The 22,879-nt window shown below is 35.9% G+C and overlaps 8 protein-coding genes across 10 annotated transcripts; 3 read left to right on the top strand and 5 right to left on the bottom strand.

Moving 5' to 3' along the window:
- Nucleotides 1–594: 594 nt before the first annotated feature.
- Nucleotides 595–1,236, top strand: LOC104704915 (uncharacterized). Its single transcript, XM_010420924.3, has one exon. It carries the CDS (start codon nucleotides 643–645, stop codon nucleotides 1,156–1,158), a length of 516 nt encoding a protein of 171 aa, XP_010419226.1. The 5' UTR covers nucleotides 595–642; the 3' UTR covers nucleotides 1,159–1,236.
- A 97-nt stretch (nucleotides 1,237–1,333) lies between these two features.
- Nucleotides 1,334–3,594, bottom strand: LOC104780697 (palmitoyl-monogalactosyldiacylglycerol delta-7 desaturase, chloroplastic). The gene is made up of 5 exons (XM_010505220.3): nucleotides 2,792–3,594; nucleotides 2,562–2,702; nucleotides 2,326–2,466; nucleotides 1,660–1,766; nucleotides 1,334–1,574 (listed from the first exon to the last, which is right to left on the bottom strand). Exons 1-5 carry the CDS (start codon nucleotides 3,320–3,322, stop codon nucleotides 1,373–1,375), a joined length of 1,122 nt encoding a protein of 373 aa, XP_010503522.1. The 5' UTR covers nucleotides 3,323–3,594; the 3' UTR covers nucleotides 1,334–1,372.
- A 189-nt stretch (nucleotides 3,595–3,783) lies between these two features.
- Nucleotides 3,784–5,663, top strand: LOC104780685 (protein POST-ILLUMINATION CHLOROPHYLL FLUORESCENCE INCREASE, chloroplastic). Its single transcript, XM_010505211.3, has 8 exons — nucleotides 3,784–4,109; nucleotides 4,229–4,337; nucleotides 4,438–4,522; nucleotides 4,609–4,687; nucleotides 4,809–4,922; nucleotides 5,033–5,145; nucleotides 5,233–5,343; nucleotides 5,433–5,663. The coding sequence occupies exons 1-8, from the start codon at nucleotides 4,037–4,039 to the stop codon at nucleotides 5,553–5,555; spliced, it is 807 nt and encodes a 268-aa protein (XP_010503513.1). The 5' UTR covers nucleotides 3,784–4,036; the 3' UTR covers nucleotides 5,556–5,663.
- A 567-nt stretch (nucleotides 5,664–6,230) lies between these two features.
- LOC104780676 (phosphatidylcholine:diacylglycerol cholinephosphotransferase 2-like) lies at nucleotides 6,231–7,949 on the bottom strand. Its single transcript, XM_010505201.3, has 3 exons — nucleotides 7,300–7,949; nucleotides 7,041–7,178; nucleotides 6,231–6,646 (listed from the first exon to the last, which is right to left on the bottom strand). Exons 1-3 carry the CDS (start codon nucleotides 7,723–7,725, stop codon nucleotides 6,320–6,322), a joined length of 891 nt encoding a protein of 296 aa, XP_010503503.1. The 5' UTR covers nucleotides 7,726–7,949; the 3' UTR covers nucleotides 6,231–6,319.
- Nucleotides 7,950–9,809: 1,860 nt separating this feature from the next.
- LOC104780666 (phosphatidylcholine:diacylglycerol cholinephosphotransferase 1) lies at nucleotides 9,810–12,449 on the bottom strand. The gene is made up of 3 exons (XM_010505191.3): nucleotides 11,871–12,449; nucleotides 11,104–11,241; nucleotides 9,810–10,285 (listed from the first exon to the last, which is right to left on the bottom strand). Exons 1-3 carry the CDS (start codon nucleotides 12,378–12,380, stop codon nucleotides 9,959–9,961), a joined length of 975 nt encoding a protein of 324 aa, XP_010503493.2. The 5' UTR covers nucleotides 12,381–12,449; the 3' UTR covers nucleotides 9,810–9,958.
- A 2,260-nt stretch (nucleotides 12,450–14,709) lies between these two features.
- On the top strand, nucleotides 14,710–16,225 carry LOC104780658 (protein LURP-one-related 12-like). Its single transcript, XM_010505179.3, has 2 exons — nucleotides 14,710–15,157; nucleotides 15,629–16,225. Exons 1-2 carry the CDS (start codon nucleotides 14,891–14,893, stop codon nucleotides 16,022–16,024), a joined length of 663 nt encoding a protein of 220 aa, XP_010503481.1. The 5' UTR covers nucleotides 14,710–14,890; the 3' UTR covers nucleotides 16,025–16,225.
- Nucleotides 16,226–17,045: 820 nt separating this feature from the next.
- On the bottom strand, nucleotides 17,046–19,129 carry LOC104780648 (glucan endo-1,3-beta-glucosidase 14-like). Its single transcript, XM_010505167.3, has 3 exons — nucleotides 18,334–19,129; nucleotides 17,796–18,113; nucleotides 17,046–17,571 (listed from the first exon to the last, which is right to left on the bottom strand). Exons 1-3 carry the CDS (start codon nucleotides 18,844–18,846, stop codon nucleotides 17,212–17,214), a joined length of 1,191 nt encoding a protein of 396 aa, XP_010503469.1. The 5' UTR covers nucleotides 18,847–19,129; the 3' UTR covers nucleotides 17,046–17,211.
- Nucleotides 19,130–19,499: 370 nt separating this feature from the next.
- LOC104780627 (methyl-CpG-binding domain-containing protein 11) lies at nucleotides 19,500–22,869 on the bottom strand. Of its 3 annotated transcripts, none has more exons than XM_010505157.3 (3): nucleotides 21,782–22,869; nucleotides 20,901–20,988; nucleotides 19,500–20,492 (listed from the first exon to the last, which is right to left on the bottom strand). In XM_010505157.3, exons 2-3 carry the CDS (start codon nucleotides 20,961–20,963, stop codon nucleotides 19,761–19,763), a joined length of 795 nt encoding a protein of 264 aa, XP_010503459.2. In that variant the 5' UTR covers nucleotides 20,964–20,988; nucleotides 21,782–22,869; the 3' UTR covers nucleotides 19,500–19,760. The 3 variants fall into 3 exon arrangements, with proteins under 3 accessions (XP_010503459.2, XP_010503451.2, XP_010503441.2); XM_010505149.3 differs by lacking the exon at nucleotides 21,782–22,869 and adding an exon at nucleotides 21,154–21,437; XM_010505139.3 differs by lacking the exon at nucleotides 21,782–22,869 and adding an exon at nucleotides 21,098–21,391.
- Between the last annotated feature and the right edge of the window lie 10 nt (nucleotides 22,870–22,879).

The following is a 22,879-nucleotide window of genomic DNA, read 5'->3' as shown; positions in this document are numbered from 1 at the left end:
ATATACTCATTATCGTATGGTTTTAGTGAAGGTCAACGGAGACTTGATGTTGATTTGATGGTAGTGTTGGAAATTAAACTAAATTGTCTCTTCTAATTGCTGGTCGTCGATTTGATATGGTTAAAAGGGAGAATGGAATCAACCCTAGTCTCCAAATCGAGCGTTAACGTGAACCATACGTAATAATGATATGAGTCATATAAATATGACGCATAGAAATAGTACGACAGCTGACGTGGTCGATACATGTTCGACTGAATCTGCTACAAAAAGCTTGCTCAATTAACATTAAACACACACGCCCAAAAACAAATTTTTGTTTTACAAATTTTAAATCAACTAATAAAGCTATATGCGGTATGTGACAGCTTAAGCATTGGCATTTCTGTTAAATCGAGCAAAAACTATACTATCTTTCACTTTTTACTTCTGTTTTTTTTTCAAACATCCTTTCATTTTTAGTATATGTACCCACTTGTTTGTTTGTGGCAAAAAAAAAAAATAATTGTTAGTTAGTTTGTTTTTTATTTGAGAAAATAAAAGAAAAAAAATAACAGCTTCGGTTTCAAGTGAGCTGTGATACGTGACATATATTTCTGAGAGAGGGGCGAACACGAACGATCGAAAAAAAAAAACACAAAAATGAGGGATCTTGACAACAACAAGAACAACGTCGTCAAAACCATAGCTCGATGGTGTCTTCTTTTACAAGCCATCATGATGATCTCTTCTAACGCCTTGGTTCTTGAAGGACCCGGCTACGTAAACATGAACATAACAATTCGTAACGCAATGAAAGGATTAAACCGCCCGGAGATCGTCTATCGATGCCAGTCTAAACACAAAGACTACGGTTGGCATCGAGCTTCAAAGCCAGGAGCCCAATTTTCAATACCAATCATCCTCATAAATGGCGAAAGCAAAATACCGTCGATTCACATCTGCCATATCCGGTCTGTCTTAGGAAAAGCCACACTCGTGATCCAAAACACCTTTCTTGATGCTGAGATGTGCCCTTATTCGTCATGTGCTCACGAGGTAACCCCAAAAGGGATCATGTTTAAAGGCCCAGAATGGGATTTCAAAACCATATTCCCAAGGCTCGTACCAGTTGAGTATCTAGAATTGCCGTGGACACCTTGGCCAAGCCGAACGTGAATCTTTTTTTCAACATTTTTCTTTTCTTCTTGTATTGAATGTAATTATAGATATATAAAATTCATAATCAGTTTGTCACATACAATCTCTTGCACAGATATATATATATCTATATACCTTGATGTAAACACAGAAAAAAAAGAAGCACAAAACCCTTTTTCTTAATCTTCATAGCTTCAATTGTACCGACAGTTCTAGTTCCGCAGTTTCAAGATCAGTCGCTGGTCAATGCCATTCTTTTTTTCTGAGCTTCCGATGGGAGCTTGACATCAGTTGCTAAACCGATGGCTTGGAGAAACCTAACGACGTACCAAGTCATATCAAGTTGCCACCATTCTAAGCCGTGTCGTGCTGAGAACTCAAAAGCATGGTGATTGTTGTGCCATCCTTCCCCGAAAGCTAGAGCTGCTACCCACCTGAAAAGTTATAATTCAGAGTCTCTTTAGTAGATCTTAATATGGATCGAGTGATTAAAGAGTGATCGAGGGTGAGTTTTAGTACCAGTTGTTCTTAGACAAATCACCGGTGTTCCATGCTTGTCTCCCCCATACATGACAAGCTGAGTTTACCAGCCAAGTTATATGATATACCCATACTATTCTTACACCCTGCAAAACCCAACAAAGAAAAAAGGATTACAGACACTATAGTAGGGAAATTAAAATCAGAAACTATGGCTCTATGGAAGTGTTAGAATAGTTAAAATTTTAAAATCAAGCTTGTTCAGCTTTCGTTTTTTTTCTTTCTTTCGTTCCGTTTACGAAATTGCTAAAACTGTCAACGTAGTTTCACTTTTAGCATGCAAATGTTGTTTATTTCTAAATACAAGCAACTAGAATTTTAGTCCATTCACGAGAAGGGCATGAACCACAGATCTTTCTTACAAGAAAGATAAGATATTTACTTGTGGTTCTGTTTTGTTCAACTAAACACAACTTGCGTGCTTAAGGTCAATAATCTAAGTTTGCACTAAATGACAAGAAAACGCAAGCTGTTTAATAAGGGAAATCAGGTGAGGAGATTTGGCCCAGCAAATTGATAGCTACACATCAAAGAACTGGTGGATTTATTTAGAATTCTCCGAGCTAAAAGAAGTCATAATCCTATAGCTAGTTCTGGAAATGAACAGTGATAGAATTGAAATGTAAAATTAGTCACAGAACATACCATTCCCCAAACAATGAATGGAAAGCCACCCATTGCATACAGAGCAACCGCTAGAGCCACCGGATGAAAAATGTAGGTGTTTCGAAGGAATTGATAAAATGGCTGCTTCTCCAAATCCCCAACATTGTTAGGCTCTCCACACTTTAAACATCAAAAGACAGAAACAGAGTTTTCAATCACTATAACCAATTAAGAAAGACCAATTTTAACATGATAACGAAAAAGCAAATTGTTACCCTTTGTGTGATTGTATTGGTATCAAACATCCAATTCATATGACTGAACCAGAATCCATCAAGTGGGCTATGAGGATCTCTGTCTGAATCACAGAACTGATGATGGTACCTATGTGTACTCACCCAATCAATTGGGTTCCCCTGAAGAAACAAAATTACACAATTTGGGGTCAAAATCAATCAGCTTTACAAATTCGACAAAACTACATTTTATCATAAAAGCAAATCACCTGAAGAGCTTGTGCTCCACAATAAGCAAACAAGTACTCAAGCCACTTGGGAAGCTTGAAGGCTTTATGAGAAAGATTCCTATGGAAAGACAAAGTAATACCCAGAAGACCTGTAACGATATAAAGCCCAAAAGCAACGGAAACAGCTCTCCAATTGAACTGAAACGGAGCCAAGAGACTAAGCAAATGCATAGACAAAACAACAGCAACAGCTCCAAAGTCCATAGCTTTCCACTCTCTCTCCCACCAATGTACTTTCTCCTTCTTCTTCACCAACACATCTGATAGCATTATCCTCCTGTAATCTCCATCCGCCGCCGCTTCCGTTGCAGCAGCACCCGAGGCGACATCTCTCTTCAGACCCTTTTCAGAGAATGCGGCAACGAGACTAGGGAGCTTGAAAGGAGCAAGCTTTTGGTGGTGGGTGAATGAGATTCTTGTGAAATTCAATGACGGTGGGGCTGATGTGTTTAGAGCTCGTGGAGATGAACAGAGGAAAACGGGCTTAGGCTTCGTTAGAAGAGAAGCCATTGTCGATGTGATAGCCCCAGAGGAGAAGAGAAGACTTAAACCCTACGTTTTATATGCAATACTATATATGTTAATATGTGTGCGTGTATAAATTAGGGTCGGTCTTTTTTTGTATGCTTCACAACACAAGTAAGTATATAGTAGTAGTTGTTATTGACAGAGACGTGCAAAGATCTGATCTTTTTTGTGGTTCATGGACTACATTGCGGCTAGATATTCAGAGAGAGAGGATAAGATGGTCTAAGGGTTTGGATTGCCAATTTGGGGCAGTTATCTCCAACGCGGATCCTCCCTTCAAAGTTTTCTAGCTTTCTTGATGAAAAGCCCTTGAACTTCTTTGAAACTTAATAAATCGCCCCAATTTCTTAGAAGTAAAAATACAACCCAAAAATTAGGAAATTGGGCTTATCTTGGTTTTGGGCCCATTCTTCCTTTATCCATTAAAGAAAATCTCTCAAGAGTGAGAGCGAGATGTTCCCACTACCCCCATAGAAGTCATAGACCATTACAATTCAAATTTGATATTTGTCTCTATGATACTTCAGTCTTTGTTTTCATGTGTAAGAAGAAAATCTTAGCAGATATTTGTATTTGTGGTGTGGTGTCAAAAACCCCTTATCTTGAAGCCATATATCAATAATTTACTCCCTTATTTTCTCCTTCCTTCATCCCTAAACAAAAAAAAAAAAAAAGTTTTTCATCAGATCGGTTTCCATGGCTGCTGCCGCTAACTCTGCCGCCATTTTCGCGTCTCCTTCGCAGCCTTTATCCTCTAAACGCAATTTTTGTAAGCCTTTTCACTTAACGCGCGTTCCTAATTTTTTTTTTATGTTAGTTTATATACTAATATGCTTTGTAGTGTATAACATGTTAAACTGAACCTTTTTGAGTTTTGAATAAATACAGTGTATAGTTCAACGATTGGTCCAATACAAAGGAGATTTCCAAAGAAGAAACTTGATCTGCAAGTAAGAGCTGTTGCCACGACTCTCGCCCCCCTCGAAGAGATCAAAGAGTCTGTCTTTACTCTTTAATTTAGTTCTTCTTGTTACTTGGTCAATATAACTATATGAATATAATTATTAACATATATCATGGTTGATTATTTTTGGTAGATATAAGCTTCCTTCATGGGCCATGTTCGAGATGGGTACTGCTCCTGTGTACTGGAAAACCATGAATGGTCTTCCTCCAACCGCGGTAAGATTCTCTAGCCATTTGTCAATGCTAAGATTAGAGTTAAGGCTCTTTTAACTCAAACTTCTAATCAAACTTTTTTGGATTAGGGTGAAAAGTTGAAGCTATTCTATAATCCAGCTGCAAGCAAACTCACTCTTAACGAGGACTATGGGGTTGCTTTTAACGGTCAGTTTCTCAAAAAACATGTAATTAAGTTGTTAAGAGGCTACATAGACCAGTCTAATTATATATGGACTAACAAAATCTGAAAAGAATGAGTGAATTGACTACTAATATAATGGTGCAGGAGGATTTAACCAACCAATCATGTGTGGTGGGGAGCCAAGAGCAATGCTAAAGAAAGATCGAGGCAAAGCCGATTCTCCAATCTACACTATGCAGATTTGCATTCCTAAGCATGGTTCGTTTTCTTTTATAATGAAATTCAAAGGATATGTCTTTCTTTGACCAAATAAGTTATATTTTTGTATGAGATATTTTTCATCTTTGGTATGAATCATTCGTTACCAGCTGTGAATTTGATATTCTCGTTCACCAACGGTGTCGATTGGGACGGTCCATACAGACTTCAGTTTCAAGTCCCCAAGCGATGGCAAAACAAACCTATTGAGTTCTTCAATGAGGTATTTAATAAATTTCTTTCGATTTATTTTTTTTTGCTTAGTCATATATATATGCACAACTTATGATTTATCAATTGGTGCAAAAAGGGTCTAGCCAACGAGTTGGGCCAAGATGGAGCCTGTGAGAGAGCGATATTTCCTGACTCGAACGTTGTTGCCACACGTTGCACAATGATCGCCAACTTGACGGTCGAAGGAGTAAGTTCTCACCAATCCATATATTATAAATTTATTTATAATAAAAAGTCTGAATACACTAAATTTTAAAATGTATGAATAAATTTCAGGGAGATAGATGCAATCTGGATCTGGTTCCTGGGTGCATGGATACAAATTCTGAACATTTCAACCCATACGCTAATGTTGATGATGGCTCTTGTCCCCTCGAGTTATCCGATTCTGATGAATAGAACTAATTCTTATTTATGTAAATATAGACACACATATGTTAGTATTTGAATACAAAAATGTCACTTGTCAATTTTTAGTATTATCATAAAAGAGCTTTACAATTATAATATTTTTAGCCACAGAATATTACAAATTTTTCACTTGTTGATTTATCTATTAGTTGAACTGCCAAATTAGTTTAAAGAATTTTGTTTTGGTCAAAATTTAAAGACTTTTTTTTTTCTTTTTTTTTTTTGTCAAAATTTAAAGACTTTTTATTGGAGAACTTTTCAACAAATGAAAACACTGGATAAATGTTGTTATATTATATGTTCTTTCCCCTGACCCTGAGGCCAAGCTACTACTAACCATGGAACGGTCTACCTCTCCGGCCCGTTATTTTTATACAAAACACATCATGATATCTCTACCGATGGGAAACAAATACACATGTTGCAGCAAAAATAGTGAACAAGCACATACAGAAAATTCTGTAAATAAAAACAATACCCAACTTTCACATGACTCCAGAATTAATCTGGATTTGATTTTGAAATAGTTGTATGAAGACCTAATTCACGAGTACAATTTAATAATAAAATAAAATAGCAACTTCACAACCACGTACAGACGTACGTATACGTTTAGTTATGTTCAACCAATGGTATTCAATTAGAACCATTTTAGAGAAAATAGATCTAAAATGTGTTTCTAAACGTTATTAAAAAGAAATAGATTTAATATACAATTAATTATTTTTCCGAAAAAGAAAAAAAAAACGATTTTAATCGACTAGAGTGTCTTTCGAGATCAAATTTAAACGAGTAGTGCTTAAGTGTCTCTTGCTCATCTCGTCGTACTTCCCGGCCAATGAGTCAAAGAGAATCCCAGCGCCAACTCCAACCGCAATATCAATCGTGTAGTGCCCTCTCGTACCAAGCAGCCTGATCGATTGTAATACATTGAGGATGTCAAAAACCATCGCCAGCCTAAATCTCTGCATTCTCTTCATGTCCAATGATGCAATCATCGAGCCAGCAACGTGACCTGAGTAGAAGAGAAAGAACGACACGTTTCCGACCGGATAATCTACTCCTGATCCTAAAAACTCCTGTAAAAACAGACAAATTAAATGATTATCTTAAATCATTTCTCCTTAGTATAGTAACAAGACGAACAAGTCTATCTATCTATTGATGTTACATCACCAAAAGAAATATAAATAAATCTCAAAAAAAAAAAAAAAAAACTGAGTTACTAGAACCGTAGAACGTAAGTGAACGAGAATGTCATATTTATGTCTGGTCAATCAACTCGTGCATGGAACACTATTTTGCAAGAGGAGAGTCCGGATCAAATTATTTGGGACTAATATAACTTATTTTTAATGCAGTAGTAGCCAATGGATATCACACGTCCAAAATTGATATTATTCTTCTGATATCAGTTGATCAATAATTGGACGTTACATCGAATTTGGTCTATAATAGTATGTGGATTTGAACCTGAGGGCGAGGGAGCTGAGTAGAGTAGCCGAGAATGCCGCGACACGTGAACATGAATAAAGCCGCGATGGTCGCTCGTGGTCGTCCTTCCACTGCCCATGTCCATCCAATATACGTTGTTTGCATCCCTACCAAAATCTGTCCCCACCCAACCAAATCATCTAATTGAAATTAAGTCGAATTTTAACAAATATCTCTGTGTTGCATGTGAATATTACAAGGTGGGGAGTTTTAGGATAGTCATTAAATATGTGTTTACCGTGTTAAGAGCGGCTAAAACGGTGTTAAGATTTGGTGAAGAAGCCAAGATGCTATGCAGAGAGCGCGTGGCCACAAATCCTAGATCGAACGGCTGCGAACTCGCGGGAGTCATCTGGAACGTGTACTCCACAACCGTAAAGAACATAACTCCGGCCGCGAACAAACACGGTATCCAATGGTGTCTCGTCACGTAAACAGCGTCATGCGCCGTCCACGTCATAAACGACGCCTTGCTTGTCCATTCTCCTTCTCCTTCTCCTCCTCCGCCGTCGTCGGCTTTCGTAGAAATGTTCTCCATTTGGCTATTTATTGATCCGACTTGGCGACTGTGGTCGTCGATGGTGACGCCGTTAGTGTGTTTTCCGTTAAGAGGGTTCGATTTACGACGGAGAGGGACGACGGTTTTGGTTACGGCGTCTGACATGACCGTTAGAATTAACGGAGAGTGACACTTCGGGATTTAGAGAGAGACGGGTTATATAAAGAGATTACATTTCGGAGGAAACTTGTTGGAGCTAAAAAAAATCCATACGAAAACGATGACTATGAGATTAGAGAGCGACAATTACGCTTATTTTACGCAAGTATGATATTTTCGACGACATGAAACAGAGAGAAGAGTATAAGATTCTCATTACTTTAATAGCTAGTTTATCACGTAAAACAACACGTTGGTTGTGTATGTATGAATAATGTGGATATAACTCTAATTCAAGATTATGGAGAATATCAAAGATATTGTGCCTCGATGAGTAAACTTACTAACATAACTAATTCATTAATGTTACATTACCGGTAACAATTTATTATAGCGGGTAAAGACAGTGGTGAGCAATAAAAAATAATGTTATTCGTTAGACCATCCCGAATAGTTTTTACTATTTTTGTCTTTATAATAGAGTAACAATATATCTGTGTTGGAGGTGCTCTCGGGCTCGCCATCATCGCAGGAAAAATATTTTGAGAAAAATTAAATTAAACTTCAAATTTAGAATTTTATATTATAAAATTATTTAGAAGTAATAAAATAATTTAAAAATAGATGCTAAATAATAAAATTAAAAATTATCTCAAAATTACGAAGAACATCCATAAATTTTGTAGAATTATCATATCATATGAACATCCATATCATGTCCACCTTGTTGTTGTGTGATATGTTAATTCTCTTGGGATGTATGTTGAAGGCCCAATCCAGAAGCTTGGAGAGGATATGATCTATCCAAAGAGTCATCTATTGTTACTATTCCACCCTTGTGTAAACTGGAATCATGCCCACCTTGTTGCTGTTATCAGATAGTAATAGGCGGTATTGTTCCACCTCCTTATCAAGTGGGATCATCGACGTCCTCTTATAGATAAAGACAAGAATATTGAGGTTGAGCTCGCATACTTTTTTTCTAGGAACTCTTTTTCTTTCACATTCTGCACCATTTCCTGTTCTTGTTGATCGCAAGGATTCATGCTTGCAGTCTCGTCCTCACGGTTCCTCGTCTTTACGGAAATTTTGTTCACCATTCACATCAACGGTTGTGTGCTTTTTGTACCAGATGTGCTCCACTCTATCCTTAATGATGGAGGTTTAGGCCTAAAGTTTGTGTAAGACACCATTTTATAAACTCGAGTGGGCTGAAGTTTTGAAATAATATTATCAATCGTAGTGTATTTAACATTTCAAAATTTGTTCTCTCTCATATCATTTATAACAATATTAAATGCATCTTCGAATATTAAGTATTTGTTTCTACATTAAAACATAACATTTTTTTTTTGACTACCATCAAAACATAACATTTAGGCTGCTAATATGTTTTATTTAACAAGTACTCCCTTTTGTTTTTGTTAATTGTTATTTTGGAGAGATTTTCTGTTTTAGATTAATTGTCATTCTCACTTTTCAATGTAATTTTTGCAATGAAATTCCAAATATAACCTTATTAATCTAACACAATAATTAACACAATAAATGAGTTGTGAGGTTAAAATTGTTAATTTAAACAATTTCTTAATATAAGTGAAATTTTCTACATTGACAAGTAAATAAAAACGGAGGGAGTGGTGTATTACGTTGGTTTCCCAAAAATTTGCAGGCTACAACATTGAATTCACCTACGTATAGAGATTGGTAGCTCTACATATGTAGTTTATACTATAATATTTTGATTATTTGAAAATAATGAATTATTTGTAGTATATTACAAATAATGTAATATACTACAGTATATACTGTATATACAAACTCTGAATGATATTTTTGATTACAAATGGTTAGCTAGATATATATATATGTGCTTTTGGCCTAGCATTATAAATGTTCTCATGTTGATCTTTCATTTTATTACTTGTAAATAAAAAAAAATAGAATAACGTAAATACAAATTTTAGTAATATGGTTGAGTGATTTTTATTATTTTTTTTATATCACTGATAATTATATAAGATTAACACAAATTATTTTCGTAAATCTCTTTTTTGTTAAATGAAATAACCTCACTATCTCGGAACATATAAATAACCTTTTAAGTAACATTAGATCGATAATTAGGTTCAACAAACGGTATACAATGAACCATTTATAAGAAGAAACAAATAAGTCATTAGACTAAATTCAACTTAACTAAATGTGTTGAACTAAAAACATTTGATAGAAAACAAATTTAATTGACTAGAGAGTCTTTCGATATCAAACTAAAACCAGTTCCTAGGTGGTGTCTTCTGCTCATCTCTTCGTACTTCCCGGCCAGTGAGTCAAAGAGAATCCCAGCGCCAACTCCAACCGCAAGGTCGATGGTGTAGTGTCCTCTTGTACCGAGCAGCCTGATCGATTGTAATACATTGAGGATGTCAAAAACCCTCGCCAGCTTAAACCTTTGCATTCTCCTCATGTCCAACGATGCGATCATCGAGCCGGCAACGTGGCCCGAGAAGAAGAGGAAGAAAGAGACGTTTCCCACCGGAAAATCAACTCCTGATCCTAAAAAATCCTGTAAAAGGAGTAAATTTAACTTCCAGGGTTAACTTATTTTGATCACGACTAGAGCTAATTAACCTTGTATCAATTATTTCTTGAACATGTAAACTCTCAACAGTATAACAAGACCACACACATAAATCCATATAAGTACCGATGCTACGTCACGAGAAAGAAAATAAAATAGATGACTCACTAGAACTGTAGAGCGTAAATGAGTGAGAATCTGATATTTTATGTCCAGTCAATCAAATCGTCGATCATTATTTTGAAAGATGGGAAAAAGTTCTGTACCAAACGAAAACAAAATAGGGATTTCCTAGAAATTGGTAAATATCATTAAGATGATAATTAACCTAAAGCCGGCAAGGTAAAACTTGAAAGCATAAAACACAATCTATCACTCCTTTCATTTCACAAAATAATTGTTGTTTATAAGATATTTTTTTTGTTTTTAAAAGAAGGTCTCTATGATTTTTATGTAAACTTTAGCTAGAAAATATCTAATTTGTCTATGTTAAACTCATTAAATATATAAAATAGAAAGGAAAAAAGGTTAGTCAGTTTTCAAAGTTAACCAAATTTTGTTCTTCGGATAATCAAATTATCTGAAGACTATTATAAACTGTATTTTTTTCTACGGTAGTGGCCAAGGGAAATCACACGTCGTCTAAAATGTTAGAATTCTGATATGGATCAACTAGTAAATAAAACGTTACATCTAATACTACATATACGGGTAGATCATCACTACTAATATGAAGAAAAAAAATGTTACTACTATAATGTTAAAAATTTTACATAAAAGAGGGAGATAAGTGGATTGAAAACCTGAGGGAGAGGAAGCTGAGTAGAGTAGCCGAGAATGCCGCGACACGTGAACATGAATAAAGCCGAGATGGTTGCTCGTGCTCGTCCTTCCACTAACCATGTCCATACAATATACGTTGTTTGCATCAATACGAACACCTGTCCCCACCCCGCAACCCAATTATTTTAGTTTTTTTCTTCCCTTTTAAAAAAGTACACAAAAGTCGAATTTAAAAAACCAATCTCTCTCTGTTTCCATGTGATCGTGTCTCCAACTCATCTTCTTCACCATGTGTCATTTTCTATTAGCTTTTAAAGTTAAAAGCGCTCTATATCAATCAAAATACTAATATAGTATTGTACAAACAAACAAAGAAGCAGTTGTTAAAAAGAAGATTACATAACTAAAACAAAGAGATTTAGCATTAAATAGATTTTGTAACCCACTAACTAATCGATTAAGACCCATTTTATCCTCTAATCGATCTTTCATTGATTAAAGACCATTTTAGTATTAATGCCAATTTTTCTCACTCTTAAGATATTTCATTGCTTTGACAGCAAAATTCCAGCTGGAGAATTAAATAACACTAAATATATATATGAGATTTATTTCCATCTCTACCCCACTTTTATTTATTTTTATTTGACTAATTCAATTAAAATATTTAAATGATAAAGCAAGAAAACAAAATATTAGGTGAAGGAAGGAGGCAATAAGAATTTGAAGATAAATCATTAAAAAAATAAGATTAAACCTAAATTAAACTTAGCACGACATAACATACCGTGTTTAGTGCGGCTAGAACAGTGTTTAGATCCGGGGAAGATGCTAAGACGCGATTTAAAGAGCGCGTGGCCACAAACCCAAGATCGAACGGTTCAGATCTCGCGGGTATCATCTGGAGCGTGTACTCGACCCCCATGAAGAACAAAAGCCCGGCAGCGAACATGCACGGTATCCAATGGTGTCTCGCCACGTAGACAACGTCACGCGTCGTCCACGTCATGAACGACGCCTTGCTCCTCCATCCTCCTCCTCCGACACCGTTGGCGTAGCCGTTGTTCTTAGCAGCGATCTCCATTCGAGTGTTTGTATCTCCGGCGACGGGGCGTTGGTGGTTGTGATCGTTCTCAATGGCGACGTTGTTAGTGTGGTTTCCGTTAGATACGTGACGGCGAGAGACGGCGGGTTTAGCTGCGGAGGCTGACATGGCCGTTAGAGTTAACGGAGAGGGACATTTTTGGGAGTTTGAAGAGAGATGTGTTATATAAGAGATACGAGGCGGAGATTTCATATGAAAGTGAATTTGAGAACGACATTTTAATTTTATGGTTGTTAGTTAAATACACTCTAACTCTTTGGTGGGCTTTACTTTTTTGTTTGTGTACCGACATGTTGTTCTTTTTATACTAATGTTTATGTTTTAATAAGTATAATACATTTCGACGACAAAAAGAGAGAGAAGAGAATATGAGATTCCCCAAAACCTATAGAAACTATAGTTTATCACATAAAATGCATTATTGGTGTATGCAATGTATTAACAATCCTAATTCAAGATTATGGAGAATATATCAAAGGATTTGGTGCTTTTCGTTGAATATAAAAAACTAAATTTACTGCATTGGTTCTCCATTTCGCGCAAATATCTTCTTTCACACTTTTTGATACAACTATTATTGGCTATTGGATTACTCTTAAATTCTTAACTACCTAAATCTCCAATATCATTGAAAAACATAAATGACAGTTGGTTACATGTTGTTTATTAGTGATTTTAGCTAATATTATCCATGTGTCACGTATGGTTAGAAGAAGAAAAAACACATGAGTATGAGACTTAGATTAGATCATTGTTGTTGTTCAAAAAAAAAAATCATTGTTATTCGTATGATACTACTAACAATAAACATTCGAAAATATATTTTATTAAGTACCGCATACTTACATGTTTCACAAATCGTGGTAAAATTATTTATATTTGAAAGGGCTGCTAATCTCCTGATGCTAAATTGTTACTGTAACTAATATTGGAAGACTTTCTCATATGTTGGTGGAGTAAAAAACAAAACACTATCTCGTGCTCCAAACATGAGAAGCATTGGTGCACGTAGTGAACAATAAGAAAACAAAAACAGGAAGAAACAAACTGATGGATACATTTACCAAGAAATATGAATGAAACGAACAAAATTAATTTCTTCTTTTTGGAATATTAGTGACATTGTTCACTCCATCACGGTTTTGATTTCTGATTTTTTGGATTATAGTTTCTTGTTAACACGATTTGTTTATTTTTGTATGTGAAGTGTTAATTATACTATAACCCAAAGCATCTGTTTATATTATTGTAGTTGTACTGTATTTGTCTATAGTACTTGACCGTAATTCATGTGTTACAATTTTATGATCCTTGCACGAAAGTAAAATTTTGTTTAAAGTATCTAACAAATAATTGAACCATTCTATATTCTATCATAATTTTGTATCTTAAAAAAAAAACAATTTCTCGAGTGAAGGTAGGATATCTAACTCATGGTGACTGACTGAGTTGTTTTCAGACAAAATAAAAACTCTCTTTAATTTATCTCAACACCCACGTGGAATATTCTCAGTGTGTCAATCATGAAGTTTCTCGAGTTTGTGAGTCCCGCGGTTGATTGAACTGGTCTGGATACCAAAGACGAGGATGAAGTAGTTAGTTTAATTATTGGCCATGTATTCAGTGTAGTTAAGCTTATCGATCGTATTTCGTTTTGATTGTTGTATTGTATGTTTTCAATATGTTAACAACCATAATATTATCGTTTGTTCTGTAGAATTACATAGACGTTTAGAAGATTATAGGAAAAATCTGAATTGTAGTTCTGCCAAAGATTTTGTAAGTTTTACATAGCCATATACATATTTAATTACCACGTGGTGTAAATGTAAATGTAAATCAAGAGGTGGTGATTTTGTTTGTTTTTCAGCTAATTGGACGTGTATGTCTAATCTTCACCCAATTAGACGTGTTTGTTGTCTACCGGTGGAGGAGGCTAAAGATTTGGGACAATGTTGATGTTTGATGATTCACTTTTTCCTAACTTTAATAAAACTCGACGTACAAAATAGATCTTACGATGTGATATATATTTTAATTCACAAATATCCTCAGCCACACCATCAATTTCCAATTTTCCCTTTTTCTTACTTTTATAATTTAACATGAAATCTCACTACATGTACGTAAGATTATAGTAGTTAAACATCTTTTACAAAGTTAGGATAACTAGAAACTAGCGCCCTGTGAATAAACCATTTGTCGACACAAAAAAATATATTTAAAAATCAAAATGTTAAAATACCCATATAAAAACTTCTAATGATCCTTCCTAGATATTTCTATTTTTGCAACTTGGATATAAAACCGGCGTGTAAACAGATTTTCAAATAGTTTAGAATAAAGTCTAATAAAACAGATTAAAACTAACATTTACAAGTCATCGCATGTTATTAAATTATTTATGCATGTGACTTATTTATTTTTAGCCAATAGGCAATTACAATAATATATACTACGACTTTTACAAGTATGGAGACTAATAAAAGGTATTAATTCGTTACATACGCGTCACGCGTGTGTATGTATAGATAATATCAACCACAACCATATATAAATAGAGAGGCAAGGTAAGGGAAGAGAAGAGTGTCCATATCACACACATAAAAATCATTCGTAAACCAAACCACAAAATCTAACTTCTTCCGTCCACACACACACACACACAACTCATACACAAAAGAAAAAAGAAAATTAAAAGCATGGAATTAGTTGAAGAGACCAATCCAAAAGAAGGGAAAAAGATGGGAGGTAGAATTGTGGTGGACAAAGCTTATCTCTACGAAGAAGACAAACCACTCACCGTTTGCAAGACCTCTCTCTTCTACACCGGCGATGGTTTCGCCGCCTATGACTGCAACGGTGATATTACCTTCAGGGTTGATTCTTACGGACCCGACACTAGAGATAACGATGAGATTGTCCTCATGGATGCTACCGGAAAGTGTCTCCTCACCGTTAAACGAAAGGTAAACTTTATTTATAATCTTTTATTGTTCTTGTTTCTTATAACTGAGTTGGGACAAGTAAGAGAGTCAGCTTGGTGATTAGAACTAAAGTTTTGATGCTTTCTTGATTAGATAGATTTGTTTTTTTTTTTTAAATGTGTTTCATTGATGGGGATCCATACAAAATTCAAGAATCTTGAATTCTTGACAGCCTTGGAATAATTTTTTGTTTTTCTTGTTTTTTTTTTTTGTATTTGATAAAAATTGGATAAATTGGTAAGAATTTGGTGGATGTTGTTGTTAGAAACGAGATCTGAAGAAATTGTTTTGAGCTGAAAATTTTGATCAACTATTTTTTGTTTATTTTCTAAAACTTAGTTCGAGTAAGTCATCAACTCAGTTGCTAGAGTCAATTAGTTTTGTATTCTTTCAAATACATTAGTTCCACTAATTAAACTGAGTCAACTCGTTGGTTTTGTTATTGATGAACAGAGACCAACTCTGCACCAGAGATGGGAAGGCTTCCTCGGAGAGAGATCGGACGGTCAGAAACCGATCTTCAGCGTGCGTAGATCGTCTATAATCGGACGGTGTACGATGGAAATAGATGTTTACGACGGAACGGGAGAAGAGTACATTATCGACGGTGACTTCTCGCAACGAAGCTGCCTCATATACGACACAGAGAAACGTACTGTGGCTGAGATCAAACGTAAAGTAGACGCGTCAACGAACGTGATGCTTGGTCGAGATGTGTTCACTCTAGAGATCAAACCTGGTTTCGATGGCGCTTTCGCTATGGGTTTGGTCGTCGTGCTTGACCAGATCAACGGTGATGATCCTGTTGAGATTGGTGATGAACAGGTACACCCATTTGTTGAGGATTAGTGTATGTCTCTTTCACCCTCTCTCTCAACCGGTCTTCACGTTATCATATCGAATCTAATCTTTAGTTTTTCAATCTTCGGATTTGGACCGTGTATGATTATGGAGATCTGTTTGTACCAATTCCGTGTTGAATCATTAAAGTTCCTACGTACGTTACATATTATATATAGAGAGTCTCTGTCTCGGGAAATTTGTTGATTATATGTTTCATGTTACAAAAGCAATTTAGCTTATCTTGGAATCTTGTATACATACAAAGATCCAAATCTATCTAACCATTGACCAGATTATATGTGTTGTGAACGGCTAATATATTTGATTAGCTTATTATAGATTTGAATTATGGTGTTAGTTGCAAATTGCAATACATCTCTATTGATGTACTAATTTTTAATATATACGACAAATGTAACGTGTACTGTACTCAATGCCCAAGTAGAGAGAGATTTAGATATAAATATATTTGAGGTGGTAGTTGATACAAGATTAGAGAGTGCGTACTGCGTAGGAATAATAATACATAAAATAATAAATATTAGAAGGCGGTCGAACAAATTTTGATAGAATTATTATATCCGAATCTAATAAAGAGAGAAAATTGTTTATCTTGACTACTTGCTGCACTATACAGATTTGAATTTGATTCGTTAGCGTAATTAAAATTTTCATGCTGTCGTAAATACACGACTTATCTAATGTATCTTTATTAATAATTAATAATACGTAAGCCTTCACGTATACCAAATACACAACATCTTTTCAAAGGTCGAACAAAATACACAACATCAAAATTTAGTGTATGATAAAAAAAGTAGTTGTGAAAGTTAATTTTCTGTAGTTTTCACAACATCTTTTCATCTAATTTAAGCTGTAATTGAGTCCCAACCAAAAACTACACAGCCATATAACTTTTTCTTTAACAGTTTTTGACTTGGTAATTAACTATATAGAGAAGAATCAAGAATGTAAAGAAATATCCAACATTTCAAATTACTAGAGCAATATCGTACAATAAGCACAATACACAAAGTAAGAAGTTCTTATATCAACAACACTTAAAAGTTAAAAGTGACTAATCATAATCAAATCAAGAAGTACATGGTTAACTTGATAATCTATATATATACACCAAAGGATCAATTAGAAAATCACAAATCTCACAAACTCACAAACTCACAAGGACGTAACTAACGATGAAGGAAAAGAAGAAGAAACATAACAAGAGAAGCCGAAGCAAGAGATGACCATACATGACACCGTGTCGTAGAAGAGGAGGACTTGAGTCCGGTGAAGCCAATGTCGTAGGAAATAGTACCGTCGGGTTTAAAAAGACCAAAGTTTCTCTCGGAAGTGGGGCCTGGTTTCGAGTTCTCATTGAAGAGAGCAAACACGTAAGCTCTCACCATCATGTCTGGTCTATACGGCGTTCCTTTCCTCTTTAGGAGCCGTTTCCTGAGATTCCGGTTATAAGTTCTGGCGTTCTTTAATGACGCTCCGGGTTCGTCAGCATCGCCTTTTGATGCCCATCCCGTCTCCGAAACAATCACCTACGTACAATTAAATGATTTAAATCAAGTTAATGTGGACTCTAATTGTATATTATATCTTTCATAAACGAGAAGACATGTAGCTTAATTAATTAGTGCATGTTACTAACAGAAAAAACAATGCAAATAAATAGGTCAAACTACTAAGTTTCAAACTCATATTATGCATGTTATTGACAAAACTTTAGTTTGCAGCTGTTTATAGTACTATCAGGACCACGTACCGGGACTTTTGTGTAACCAGCTTTTTCGAGAGCAGCATAAGAAGCATCGACCATGGCATCGAACATGTTATCGTAATGAAGCTTGGTTTTGGGGTCCAAGATGCCTTTGTTTTTCTCGAAAATGGCGTAATTGAGGTCAATTGTGATCGGGTCAGATTTATAAGCAAGAAAAGGGTAAGCGTTTATGTAGAAGGGCGATTGAATTTGCCAAAAGAACGCTAACAACGGCTTCATAAACGGCGCCACATCGTCCCTGAACGTGCACGACGACGGTGGATACGAGTTCGCAAACACTGCCTCCGAATGTGGACTCGACACCTGTAAATAAATATTCAAATTGTTAGGCTAAATATTTTTTTTTATTAATTATTAATATTTTTTCTAGGCTAATCCATCATTCTAATGTTTAAGTTTTATGTTGTAAAAATAAAACTAAATTGATTCATGGGTACCATACATAATAAGCAAAGTTGAGATGAATATAAATAGATGATTTAAACGACATGTTTGGTTAATGTACAAGATTAAGGTAACGTACCTCAACGACATTGTGAAGACCAAGACGGCGAAGAGCGGAGTAAACATTCTTGGCGGCAGGTAAAAGAGCTTCCCAAAGCCCGATATCAGTGCCACCTAAAATCTCGTTCCCAACCGCGATACCGCTAATTTTAGTACCACCTCGTATAAAAGGCTCGACGTTTTCCTTAAGCCAGTTCATGGCACGGTCTTCACCAACGCTTATGTCCTTAAGAAACTCGTTGCCTAAGCCAACGATGATTTCGATCCCTGTCCCACGGAAGGCCGTGAGGACAGAGTGGTCAGCATCGTATATACGGATATTTCTGATCTTTGCTGATTTAAGGAGAGTTGCTACCGCATCTGGAGGCGGAAGATTGTCTGCTATGCGACCGTAGTTTATACCGTATGTTCCTATGAATGCTACGGCCGTTTGTGAAGAGAGGATGGAGAAGACAAAGAGAAACGAGAGGAAGAAAGAAGAGAAACCCATATGTGAAGTACGAGACTTTCGAAGAGAAACACTATAATCCATTTGAGACGTTTTGCAAACAGAGCAGGGTTTTTTAATATTTTGGTCCTAGAATGGGAACAAGAAGTGTTTATACTATGAAGTTGTTCATTAACAAGAAGATTCTAAACCCTTTTCTCCGGGACCATGCAAAAGGAAGGAATCAAGGGAAGTTGTTAAGGCAAAAATTAAAAGATTCTTCTGAAACTGAATCAAGGAAATAAGAAAACTAACATTGTAAGTCTTTCTTTGTTTGCATAAGATTCTTACTTTACCCTCAAAGCAAAACTTTTACCTTTTTGCTCTTAAATCTTCTTCTGCTTTCTTTCATTTATTTTAATATGATGATTGGACCCATAAATGTTTAATATATCTACTGATCTTTAATTTGTTTTGTTTAAAACTTGGTTATCCATGAAAAAAATGTAAAATAAAACTTATTGGTTTAAGATTTAAAGAGAGTTTTAATGACTTTAAATGTTATGTAAAATATGTTGTTATTCAATCAAGACTTTTCAAAACTCTAGTAAAATTTGGTGTTATTAGTTGTGGATTTGTAAATAATGATCTAACAATCTCATAAAAGTTTTTCATTTGTACTTTGTATGATTTTATTAAAACTCATTAAAATTCTATTTAAATCTCAAACCAATAACACCCCCTAAAGATTGCAGAAGTAAGATAAACACCAACACATAGTCATAGTGGTTGCAATGGTTTTACAGAAGGGCCAATAATATCCTTCTCTACATAATCTTTTAACCTACCAGCACTTGCACATATTACTGCAATCATCTCATATTACATATCTCAGCTTAACAACATCTTTCACCGGGATAATGCTCTGATTAGATTACAAAAAAAAAGATACTTCAAATAGATCGAAAGAAACAACTGACTTACAGTTCATGAATTACCAGAAGCAGAGCAGTGCAGGGCTATTCTGCCGTTTTCTCTTTCCACTCAACTTCTGTTGTCAGCCCATTTCCCTCATGGTTTCTGGTCTTGGCTTCAGAATCAGGTGCTCCTTTGCCTGCAGTTTCCTTCTTCTCCTCACCACTACCTTCAACGATGTTATTCTCTGTTTCAATTGAGTTCTTCTCTGTTACGCCAGTCTCTTCAACTTTGTCAGTCTGAGACTCCACTCTCTCCTTACTACTATCATCAACAATATCAAGTGCTTTCTCCTTCATAGACTCACCTGCTTCTTGAACTGGGGCCGCATTAGGAGTTCCCTCCACAACCATGTCGTCTTTTGCATCATTCAATTTCTCTGTTTCACCATAGCCATTCTTAACAGTTGCATTCTTATTCTCGGCATTACCCTCTGAAGGATTCATTTGAGTATCTTCTTGCACATGAGATTTTTCCTCTCCTCCTTCCTCTGATTTGTCAGCTTCTGTATCTTTCTTTGACCCTGAAGATTTGGTTCTACCTCGCTTCTTTGGTGGCTCTTTATCTGGTGAAGGTGATGCCTTAGTCTTCTCACTGATTCTTGCAGATCTCCTAGGTGTCCCACTAGTCGTCCAATCAAAGTCTGCAATAGCAGGGTTTCCAGGGTGCGATTTGAGATATTGCTCCAGCTGCTTTCTGTTACTGATTTCCTCACCCGTTGGAGCAACAAACACAATCTCCGTCTTCTTCACTGTCCCCGCCTTGTTGGGATAAAACTGCAAAAAAAAAAAAAAAAAAACAAGTCACGTTGACTTTAAATGTAAACCTCTGAGAAATTGACATTTGAGGTTCAAAAACGTTTAGGATTATACTCTAGAGACAGACCCTAATGTTGCTTCAAAAAGGCTACAAGTGGCATCCATAACCATAAGAATCAAGAAATTCAAGAACAAAGAAGTAAGAAGAAGTAGATCAAACCAAATCAAATGAGGCATTTCTGAATCACCTAATCAACATCAAGTATTTTAACCTATTCTAACAATCAGCCACCAGAAGCTATCATATTCAGGGTCTTTAAAGACTTATTTGCAGCACTTCACATAACACAAGAAATTCTAGGGCTTTTCTTCTTCTTTGATTTTAACCAAAATTATCAGAGAGGAGGGGAACAAAGGAAAACAAACCAGTTTCTTCCAAGAAGAAGGTGCAGGTAGCTCAACAGATACAACTTCCTCTTCACCACCCATCTCTCTCCCTTCCTTTTGCAACCCCCTGAAAACAGATTAGAAAAACAAAAAAGGATCACACAAAAATGTCAAAGAAAACCCCAAAAAATTAACAAGTTTACAAGTTACTCTTCTCAAATTAACCAACAGACAACCTAGGGTTTGGCTTTGGGAAAGACAAAAAAAAGAGAGTCAAGAAAGACACCAGCACCACGGAGAAGAGAAGGGATTTTGTTTTCCTTTGGGTTAGTTGGCTCTGCTAGTCTTTCTTTAGTTTAAGACTTGGTTGTGTAAACAACAACAACACACAGATTAACTAAACAACCCAATGAACTCTAACCACGTGTCTGAATCCAAAACTAGTATAATGCGCTCCATCATCCCTATGGTAACGACACGTTTAAAAGCTTATGATAAAAGGTGTTTGATAGAGGAGGAGACGAGACGTCGTCGACTCACTCGTATGGATCTTCACATTAAATTTTAGACTTACTTGGTGCTCATGTAATGCACGTGCCAAATAGTTATAAACGACTTTTTCTCCTATTTTCATGGGAAAATAAAACTCTAGTGTAATATTGCTTTGGAGTCCGGATACTCTTTTAGTTTTTAGGCCCATTAATATCCAATCATTGATGGCCCATTCATGTTCTAATCGTATTGGTCAAACGACATCGTTTGAGCAGAGGAAATAGACTTTGATGCAAAGTGATGAGAAGGTGACTATCAGTATCAGGAATGATAACTATCACTAGCAACAACCAAGACAAGACGATCTTATGATGTATTATTGTATTCTATTATCATCTGAGTAAGAAATATATAAGAAAGATGCTTACTTGGTGAATTTTTCTACAGGTATTTGATCTCTCTCTCTCTGTCTCTGGACATATATTTATATATATATAGGAGGATGGATAGTAGATGAGATCACCAAAGCCTCTTCACATTTTTTGGAAACTTATTTGAAACGTGAAGAACCTTTCTTGCCTTTCCCTTTACCCCTCCCATCTGCCACTGTAACCCAGAAGAAGAGAGACATCCAAAAAAACACTGCCAGGAAGATCTTTACTCGGTCTTGTATCCTTGTCACTGCTCCCACGAGACCTATCCAAAGAGATACAAACTCCCAGAGTGTTCATTTCACTTTAAGTATAAAGTGCGGTGTTTTCGTTTCTGTTTCCAGTCTATTCTTCTATGTCCTAAATGAATCCATCACCAAAGCTATATTCAACATAACATATGGACTAACTAACTGCAACAACTGCACAATTTCACATCTTAAGAGAAAAATTAGAAAATCTCCACTAGAAATGGATGCCCTTTTGGCTCACTAGGAGGAGATTCTGCAATTCCTAATTGCCTAAATCCAAAACCCACAACATATCACAGGATGTGAACTTTAGTTCAATGGACATAAGTACTTGGATAAAATCATCATCCTCCTCCTTATGATACAATAACAATTTAAGCACGAGCCAACAATACCAAGTACCAACCTCAAAGGCTCTTTAGTTATATCAAACCATCCGGATAAAAATTAAAACTTTCGACCCAAAAACACCATTTTTGTAAAATAACAGGTACAACGAAGACCAGCTAACCAAAGATGAATCCAATATTATCTGGGCATGAAGAATCAAAAGTTATCTTCAAGCTGAGTAGTATCCTCAGGCGGAGGCGGATCAGGGCCTGGAGGAGAAGGAGGACCACCAGCAACGGCAAGGCAACGTAAACGGCGAGGAGACGAGAATAGGAAGACGCTTCCACGGGGAAGCTGATACGGCAGTGTAAGAACTGAGTGGTGGTAGAGGTTAGAGTTTGTGGTCATGTTGGACAAAGCCCTCGCCATTTTTGTCCCTCGGACGATAAAACTAAAGAACTCATTTACTCATTTTTATTTCAGGGGTTTTGGATTCAGAGTTTCAGACCATACA

This window comes from Camelina sativa, chromosome 1, assembly GCF_030686135.1.
Source record: "Camelina sativa cultivar CO46 ecotype springtype chromosome 1, ASM3068613v1".
In the NCBI taxonomy this organism is placed as follows: domain Eukaryota; kingdom Viridiplantae; phylum Streptophyta; class Magnoliopsida; order Brassicales; family Brassicaceae; genus Camelina; species Camelina sativa.
Note: the sequence above shows the minus strand (reverse complement) of the source record. Positions and strands in the feature narration are given on the sequence as shown.